The sequence below is a fragment of the Rhinolophus hipposideros genome (assembly GCF_964194185.1).
Source record: "Rhinolophus hipposideros genome assembly, chromosome: 5".
In the NCBI taxonomy this organism is placed as follows: Eukaryota; Metazoa; Chordata; class Mammalia; order Chiroptera; family Rhinolophidae; genus Rhinolophus; species Rhinolophus hipposideros.
In genome coordinates this window covers 93,397,868-93,407,985 of record NC_138051.1, presented here as the reverse complement: position 1 = coordinate 93,407,985, position 10,118 = coordinate 93,397,868, and the positions used below count along the sequence as shown (strand labels likewise).

General features: G+C 40.3%; 1 protein-coding gene across 16 annotated transcripts in view; it reads right to left on the bottom strand.

Annotated features, from left to right (window-relative positions):
* UNC79 (unc-79 homolog, NALCN channel complex subunit) overlaps nt 1-10,118 on the bottom strand; it is a 248,535-nt gene that overhangs the window by 8,572 nt on the left and 229,845 nt on the right. For all 16 annotated transcript variants that reach the window (XM_081050030.1, XM_081050029.1, XM_081050037.1 and 13 more), the window contains one exon: nt 504-545. In XM_081050030.1, coding sequence (XP_080906156.1) covers nt 504-545 — 42 coding nt within the window. The remainder of the gene's footprint in view (nt 1-503; nt 546-10,118) is intronic.

Below are 10,118 nucleotides of genomic sequence, written 5' to 3'. Positions count from 1 at the left end.
GGCCCTGTCCAAGCGACTCTTCCTTCTGGTCTGACTTTTTCTCATGTGTAAAAGAATGAGAGGGCAAGCAGATTCCTTGGAGCCCAATTCTGCCATTCATTCAAAGCTATCCTTTCTTAACAGAATTCTTCCCATCCCAAAAAGTCAATTTCAGTGGCCAGGAAATAGCACTGGACATGCCTGGGACCAGATCCCACAGGTATCCTTTGAAGGTAGAACAGCTGTCCAGCCTCCATTCTAGTCAGTAACTGAGACTTACCCAGACTCTGGCATCCCCCCCCTCCATCCTCATCAACAGTGAACTGCAGGACAATGGCTCCCGCTGTCACTTCAGCCCACAGGCCTCTTACCTGGCCCACAGGGTCTGCTGCACTAGCAGCCCCCTGAGACCAGGGGCAGGTGGAATGCATGTTTCTCCACAGGAAGTGGAGCGTGAACGAGCCCTGTGATGTCGTGACACTCTCTGGAGGGAACTGAGCCTCCGGTCCACGGGCGTGACTCACCTTGATATTTGACTGAATCATTGGCAACCACATAGGGATCAGCTGTGTGGAGAAACACAGAAGCTTCGTTATTGCTGGTCTCCCTTCTCCCACCTAAGCTTCAGGTCACAATGGATCCCTTCAACATTGCAAAAGGATGTGGGCCCCTCCTGCAGAGTGACCCATTATCAGAGAAACGTCTTTCTGAGGCCAAACCCTGTTGAGCTGGTGGCATTTGGAGGTTAATCAGAACCCTACGAGTGCCTGAAACACACACTTTAAACGACGGATTGTCTCTCGAAAACAACCAAGCACAGGAAACTAAATGTGTTATTTACTTAATTAAATGCTCACTTTCTTGAAACACAATTTCCTCCACGGATCTTTAGAACTGAGCTTCCGAGGAGCATGGTGACTCTATCTGCCCGTGGTCATGAAGAAAATACTGCCGGGAAGTGGCTGGTTGAAATGCTTCAGTGACAGGAAGAGACGAGCCCTGAAATCACCTGGCTGTGATGTGGAAGGTGAGACGCAGCCAGAGTGAGTCAGGCCAGGGCTTTGTTCAGTGTGGGCGGGGAGAGAGGCTGTCAGAGGGAAGGGCTGCGCTGCCTGCCCTCTGCCGCCTCTGACTGGCCCTTAGCCCCTCCGCTGAGGCTCTTCCCAGGAGGACCCAGGGTGCCCCGGCCCCTCGAGAGCCTCCAGCGGCAGCACTCCTCTGTCTGTTTTGCTCTCTCAGCTACATTTCAGCCCTTTGGAACGTAAGTAAATATCTGTGGCCTCCTAAACCCGGAAGTCAGGGACAGAAGGCAACGTTGCCCAGTGTGTGTTCCACGGAACTCTAGTTTGGTGGGATTTAAATGGGGTGGGAGGCTATGGTCTGAAGAGTTCGGATTTGGACCAAACTTCTTTATTTATTTCAGTACTGCTTAGATCTTCAAATGTTAGTATACATCACATCATTTCATTCCACGTTCCTCCTAACCCTCTATTCCAATACAGTAGCGTTGTTATGGACTGAATTGTGTCCCCTCAAATAGATATTGTAACCTACCAGTCTCAGATGTGACTTTATTTGGAAATGGGTCACCACAGATGTAATTAGTTACGATGAGGCCATTCTAGAGAAGGGTGGGCCCTAATTCAGTATGACCGGTGTCCTTATAAAAAGGGGAAATCTGGACACAGACACACACTCTGGGAGAACGCCATGTGAGAGGAAGGCAGAGACCTACAAGCCAAGGAGCACTGAAGACTGCCAGCTGCCCCAGGAGCTGGGGGAGAGCCTGGGGTAGGGGCTCCCCACCAGCCTCAGAAGGAATCCGCCCTGCCGACACCTTGATCTTGGACTTCCAGCCTCCAGTACTGGCAGATAATAAGTTTCCGTTGTTTACGACACCTAATATGTCATAACTGTTTCAGCAGCCATAGCAAAGAACTACAAGAGCACCCCAGGAAGCAAACCCTAGAGGCAGGAATGTGTGGAGAGGTGAAGAGGTGGTAGGGCTTCACACGATACTGGACGGTATGGTTCTTAGGAGAGGGCCACGGAAAACAAGGTTAGAAAAGCAGAGGGGAGGCCTCTCGTCATCTACCTGCAGATGACCTGGGATACCACGTAAGGAGATTGGATCTTATTCCAAATTCAATGGGTGAGCCCATGCACCACGAGCAGACCATGCTCCAACGGGCCAAGATCACTGAGGAAGGACGGAAGAAGGAGGCAGGGGCCCAGCGTGGAGGCTCCCGCCATGGTCCAGGTAAGGGCAGAGATGGCTTCTGGGATGGAGAAGGATGCTGCCTGCAGAGGTAATCTGTGAGCGTCTGAGGACTAGTTTGTTCTTTGAGTGATGAAAAAGTCAAAGAAAAGGCTGAGGTTTGTCGCCTTGGCAAACTGGAAGACAGCGATGCAATTAATAAAATGAGAGAGCCAGGAAGAGAGCCTTGGGGATGGGGGACAGTGTATAAATGACCTCTCTCTTCACGAGTCATGGCCATAGGCTGCTGGTCTCATTTAATTCATTAAAACATTAAAAAAAAAAAAAAAACTTGCTGAAGTGATAAATGACATTTCTCTCTGTGCTTTTGTTCCCAAGGCTAAATGTGATTGTTGTTCTGCTTTCAACAGTCTGCTGATGTGTATCATTTGCTAATTTGACTTCCAGTGAGGTTTACTCCTAAACACAGTGTTTACGTGGTAGCCAGTTACTACTGAGCCTCTAACATAAATACTGTGTGTCGAAATGAAGGATGCTGTGCCCCAGAAGATGTAATTGGACTAAAATGCAAAATATCAGGAAGTGACACCCTCTCCCTGCCTCCCTCTGCCACCAACACTCATAACAGAACTGTGGGATTACACATGTCCGTGCCAGGAAAGGCTATGCTCCTGGCTCTTGGTAGAACTGGCTCATCCAGGCATTCTCAATGCGGAAAAAATTAATGAGTCTAACCGCTTCCGCCACAATGTTTATACATCAAGAACCAAGCCCTGAGGGTGCTAAGGTCTACTGATTTGTACTGACTTTTGATATATTGGATATGGAAGCAGGCCCATATGTCTCTTGATATTTAGGGAAATACCTGAACTAACCTCTAGTTAAGAACCCTGAGGGACCAGGAGGGCAGGGACCAGGGAGCACTGAGTACTCTGACCCTGGGGGGGACACCTTTTCCAGTGCTGTCCCTGGTGTTAAGGGCCTGTGAGGCAATCAAGGGCAATAGAGAGGTTGGTTTTAGAAGGCTTTTTCGTATTTCCCCATTGATGTACCATCTAACCATAAGATTCTAAAATATACCTCCAAGGGACCTTCAGGTTCATGATTTACAAATCACACGACTAAAGCTTCAGGTTAAATCTCATTATTATTGATAGCATTATATAATCTAGCAGTCATCCTATTTTAGGAATGCTAATTTGACTTATTGAGTAACATTCATTTCAGTTCCCTTTTGCTACTGGCTCCTACAAAGCTGTCAGTAAGAATTAGATCTAATGTATTTTAGGCTCTGTAATGTTATGATAAAGTTGGTTGGGTTCTGTTTTGTTTTGATTTTTCTTCTCCAGAAACAATATCTGGAAAACTGAAGGACATTTAAAAAACTAGATTGTTTTTCACCAAACAAAGGTGACACCTTTTTCTCTTATCTTGGTTTATGCTACAGGATAAATCGAAGCTGTCCTGCTTGGTTGGACTGTATTCATTTCACTCCATGCTGTTGCAGCCCTCAAAATTACAATCAGTTGTGAAACTCTCTCTTTCAATAAAGATGGAGCAACAAAGACCTGCTTTACCCACCTGCCTGAAACCACGAAAATGCCAGATGGAATATATAAACGACGGTTTTCAGACATTGAGCATCAGCAGTGCCGAACAGGGATCACTGAGGGAGAGGAAACAAACACGGTGACCCCTACAATTAGCCTAGAAATTTTCAGGTAGGAGCACAGCCTGGCGGTCTTCCTGAGTTGAGGAGATGGAGCCAGGTGTCCAGGGAGGCCAACGTGGCTAGAGTTTGTAAGGCAGAGAACTCGAGAGGAGAAAGCTGCACAGAGAGAGAGGAAGAACTCTGAAGAAGTGCATAGGGTTTCCCTTGAGTCTTCAGCTGAATAGTGACCAGTGCACACGTATGAGAAAACCCAAAAAGATTAGAGGGGAAAATCTCTGGTGATCACATAGGGCCAGCAATAGTTTGTGTTTCTACTAGGTAGAGTGGAAAAATCTTATAAATCCTAGAACATCAATGAGAGTACTCAAGATATTGCCTGAGTAGTGAAGAAATATTAGCCCTAGACAGAATGCTGCTTTGACCCCACCTAACAAGCTTAAAAGCAAATCTCAAAAGGATAAAACCATTTCTAAGTGATTTAACTGTGTCACAGAATACAGCTCAAGAATATTTATAGGAATGCAAAAATATCTAGCCCCCAAGAAACTCAAATTCAATATGTCAGGTATTCAATAAAAAAAATTACCATGCATGCAAAGAAGCAGAAAAATGTGACCCACAATGAGAAGAAAAAATCAAGCAACTGGAGAAGACCCAAAAATGACACAGATAACAATTAGTAGACAAGGACATTGAAATAGTTATTATAACTATAGTCAATATGATCAAGGAGGTAAAGGAAATATTGAATATGTTGAATAGGCACATAGAAGGAAGTAGCTAAAGAAACAATGGCTGATTCTTTTCCAAATATAATGAAAACTATAAATCTAAGAAGCTCAACAAACCCAAGCACAAGAAACATAAAGTAAACCACATCAAGTTGTTTCATCATCAAATTGTTTAACAACAACAATAAAGAGCCTTAAAAGCAGCCAAAGGAAAAAGACATATCACAGACAGAAGAAAAAAAGAATGCTACAGATTTCTTGCCGGAAACAAGGTAAGCAAGAAGACAGTGGGGGAACAACATCTTTAAAGTACTAGGAAAAAATCCGAACTTAGAATTCAATACCCAGCAAAAAACATCTCTCAAAAAGGCAAAGTAAGACTCTCAGACACCCTAATTAGGGTGAAGAAATTAATCATCAGGAGACCTGCACCAGAACTAGGAAAGGAACTCCTTTGGGCAAAAGGAAGATGAAAGAAATGAAGAACACTGAAAATGGCAAATATAATCATGGAAGTAATAGCAAATATAAATAAGTATTTAAAAAAATTTTAATCTAAGCGATGACCTAAATTTAATAATAATAATATATGGTTTGGTGTATAACACTTGTAGAAGTAAAGTGAATGACAATAATAGCACAAAACCAGAAGGTGGAAAATGAAAGTATACTATTATATATTCTTATACTATACATGAAGTGGTAATACATTACTTGAAGGTAGATTGTGATAAGTTAAAAATGTATACTATAAATTCTAAATCAACCACTAAAATAACAACCACTAAGACATCTAACTAATAAAATAACTAAAAAAACACACTTCTAAATAACCACGGATCAAAGAAGAAACCCTAAGGAAAATTAGAAAGTATTTTGGACTGAATGGAAATGAGAACATATCAAAATTTGGAGGAATGTAGCTCAAGCAGTACGTAGGAAATTTAGAGCGCTAAACACTGATGATTGAAAAGAAGGTTCTCCAAATAATGATCTCAGCTTCCATCTTAAGAAACTAGAAAAAGAAGAGACAATAATATCCAAATTTTAATCATTAAAAACTCAATCCAAAGAGTGGAAAAAGAGGGAATAAGGGACAAAGAACAGATGAGAAATATAGAAAATAAATAGCAAGATGATAGATGTAAGCTCAATAATATCACAAAACACGTTAAATGAAAATGGTTTAAAAACTCCAATTCATTGACCTCATGTTTGTGTATTCAGAGTTCAAGTTCTTATTTAGGTCTCTGCTCTATGAGCCACTGATCAGTTTGTTTAAAGACGGTCTCTGGAAGGTATTTAAGATCAAGTAACCACTTGAGATTCTTAAAGAACAGGTAGAAGCTAAGGATGGGTTTAATGACCAGCCAGATATTTTCTGTGGCTGTCCCTCCTATTCCCAGGCAAGGACCAGTCCAGCTCATCTTCAGATGGCTGCCACATCAGTTCATTCACTCATTCATTCATTCAACAAATATTTCTTGAGCATCTCCTATGTACCTGTCACTGTTCCAGGCTCTGGAGACACAGTAGTGAGTGACAACAGACAAAAATGTCTGCTGTTAGGTGTAAAACAAAATACACTAACAAAACAAGCACTACACAAAATAAATAAGAAAATCATGTAGTATATTAGAAGGTGATAAGTGCTATTAAAAAAAGAGAGAGTAGGGAAGGCAAAGAAGTGTTGGCGGTTTAGAGTTGATTGCAATTTTTAGTAAGTGGTCAGAGAAGATCTCACTCAGAGGTGATATTTGAGTGAAAAGATAAAAGAGGAGAGAAAAGAAACTATGTGACTATCTAGGGGGAGAGCCTTCAGGCAGAGGCCCCAGCAAGTGTTCTGAGATGGGAGTATAAATAGACTGTACAAGGCATGGGAAGGAGGCAGCTTCATCCTATTTCTCCTTCTACATTAATGTCCCCTTGGTCACTGGAACACATCTAGGCTCTGACCCTGGTTCTCAAGGTTTCCAGAGAAGGTGGTTGCCAAGAGATGGCCTCTGTGCTCTGGTCAGGCAGTTTCCCTGATCTCAGCAAGTCAACTTCACCACTGCATTATTGCTGCATATTCCCTCGAAGGCTCTTTGCCTTTTAATTTTCATCAGTGCAAAGCTTAAACCACTTCCTATGCCCAACTCAAGACTCAGCTTCTTCAAGAAGCCTTCCAAAATTCACCTCACCCTTGGTCAGTCCTGTAAACATAAAGTTCACTCATTTTGAGTCCCTACCATATAAGCTTGTACTTGCCCAGGTTATTTTGATACTATTCTCTACGTATTCCACTCGTGTTTCTCTTCTCTCTCCAGCTCTTCAGGAAAGAAATCAATCATGTGCATCCTGCCATAATGCTTAAGAGTGTTATATATTTGATTGGTGTTTGACAAGTATTGGATGACTAGATGGATGGACAGATAGATGGATAATTGAATGAACAGTGCTGTAGACTAAATGTTTGTGCCCCCTCCCCCAAGATTCATATGTTGAAACCCAACACGCAGTGTGATGGTATTTGGGGGTGGGGTCTTCGGGAGGTGACTGGGTCGGGAGGGCTTCTTCATGAATGGGATCGGTGCCCTTGTAGAGGAGACTCTAAAGAGCTTCCGTCATGTAAGGACACAGCAAGAAGACGGCAACACCAAATCTTATGGCAACTTGATCTTGGACTTCCCAGCCTCCAGAACTGTGAGGAATAAATGTCTGTTGTTTATAAGTCAAAAAAAAAAAAAAAAAAAAACAACTCCAATTCAAAGCAAGAGATTGTCAGATTAGATTTTTTTAAAAAAACCCAATACCCAACTACATGCTGCCTATAAGAAATACATTTTAAATATAAAGACACAAATAGGTTAAATGTAAAAGGATGGAAAAAGATATACCATCCTGAAACGAGTCAAAAGAAAACTGGACAGCTTTTATTAATATCAAAGTAGCTTTCAAAGCAAAGAATACTCCTGAGCACGAAGAGAATCATTTGATAACTTCAATTTATTAAGAGGACATAATAATCCTAAACATTTATGTACCTAAAAGTAGAGCTTCGTAATACATGAAGCAAACATTGGTAGACCTAAAAAGATCACTCCACAATTAGTGTGATATCTCAATATCACTTTCTCAATAATTGATAGAATAAGTATACAGAAGGAAGAACATGGAAGGTGAACAATACTACCAATAAGCTTGAGCCAACTGACACAGAAAACTACACCCAACAACAACAGAAGGCATGGTCTTTTCTAGTGCACATAGAGCATTTACCAAGAGAAACTATTCTGGGCCATAAAACAAGTCTCGATAAGTTGTTCAGACTCATAGATTCAGAAAACAAACTGATGGTTGCCAGATGGGAAGGGTGTTGCAGGGCTGGGTGAAAAAGGTGAAGGGATTAAGAATAAATTGGTAGATATAAAATAGTCATGGGGATGTAGAAGTACAGCACAGGGAATACAGTCAGTAATATTGTAATAACTAGGTATGGTGCCAAATGGATATTAGACTTATCAGGGGATCATTTCATAAGTTATATATATGTCTAACCACTATGCTGCACACCTGAAACTAATATAATATAATATTGAATGTTAACTATAATTGAAAAATAAATAAATTTAAAGTAATTCAAATTATACAAAGTATGTTGTCTGACCACAGTGCAATTAAATTAAAAATCCAAAGCAGAAAATTTTCAGAAAATCCCCAAATATTTAGAAACTAAATAATATACTTCTAAATAACCAATGGGTCAAAAAAGAAAACAAAAGGGAAGTTAGAAAGTATTTTGAACTGAATAAAATGAGAACACAACATACTAAATTATGGGATGCAGCTAAACCAGTATTTAGAGGGAAATTTATAGCACTAATCACTTACGCTAGAAAAGAAAAAAATCTCAAATCAGTGAACTCCACTTCTACCTTAAGAAACTAGGGAAAACAGAAGCAAATTAAATCTAAAGTAATGAGAAGAAAGAAAACAATAAACAAATCATTGAAACAGAAAATGGAAAAAGAAAGAAAATCAATGAAAACCAAACAAAAGCTGGTTATTGTGTGTTTTTTAATCAAAAGCTCACTAAAATTGATAAACCTCTATCCAGACTGAACAGAAAAAGAAATATAGAAGTCACCAATCACCAATATCAGTAATTAAAGAAGTGGCATAACTACGGATCCTACAGATATTAAAAATGTAATAAGGGAATATTATAAATAGCTTCACGCCCTAAAAATTCACTACGTTGAAGAAATGGACAAATTCTTTGAAAGACACAAACTACCAAAGATCACTCAAGAAAAACAAGTAACTTAAATAGTCCTGTATCTATTAAAGAAATTGAATCTGTAGTTTAAAACCCTCCTACAAAAAAAATTCTAAGCCCAGGAAGTTCCACTGGTGAATTCTACCTAACATTTAAGGGAAAAATAATACCAAATAAACACAAGTTTTTTTCAGGAAACAGAAAAGGAAGGACTACTTCCCAGGATGTGGAGAACTGGCATGCTCATACAGAGCTGATGTGAACGTCACAGGGCACAATCACTGTAGAAAACAGTGTGTCAATTTCCTTAAAAGTTACACACCTATCAGGGCCTAGCTATTCCCTCCTAGTTATTTATCTAACATACATGAAAGCATGTATCTACACAAAGATCTGTACATGAATAGTCATAGCAGCTTTATTTGCAATAGCCCCATACTGGAAACAGTTCAGATGTCCATTAACCAATGAACGGATAAGCAAAATGTGGTATTCTGTACAATGAAATACCACTCAGAAATAAAAAGAAATGACCTATTGACACATAAAACAACATGGATTAACCTCAAGATAATTCTTCTGAGTGAAAGAAGGCATTAAAAAAAAAAAAGAAAGAAAAGAAAAAGTACATGCTGTGTGAATCCATTTATATAAAATTCTAGAAAATACAAACTAACCTGTACTGACAGAAAGCAGATCAGTAGTTGCCTGAGGATGGGGAAGTGGGCTACAGGGAGTGGTGGAATAGTAGGGTTAAAAATGGGTACAAGAAAACTTTAGGGGGTGATGGATATGTTCATTATCTTGATGATGGTAATGGTTTCACAGGTGTACTATATGTCAAGACCTATCAAACTGTACACTTCAAATATGTATAGTTTACTGTATGTAAGTTATACTTCAATAAAGCTGTGAAAAATAAAATCAGGTATGATCATCCAAGGGTTAGTCATGTAGTTTCTCTCATCATGTTGACTTTTGCTACTAAATATCAAGCTAGATAAGCTATATCTAATCCATTCCAACCGAGTACCTTACAGTGACCTTGCAGTTTGGTAACAGTCACATTTTCCCTGAAAATGAGTTAACTTGAAAAGTGTCCTTTATCGAAGAAGGGAGTCAACAAGGGGCAAAGGAGCAAGTTATAAGGTTCCAAACTGATGCACTCTGTAGTGAGGGTTGCATGATGGTGGCCGATAATGGAATATCTACATGGAAGGTAAAGAAGGAAGTGATACAAGAAGAGGAAGGACAAAG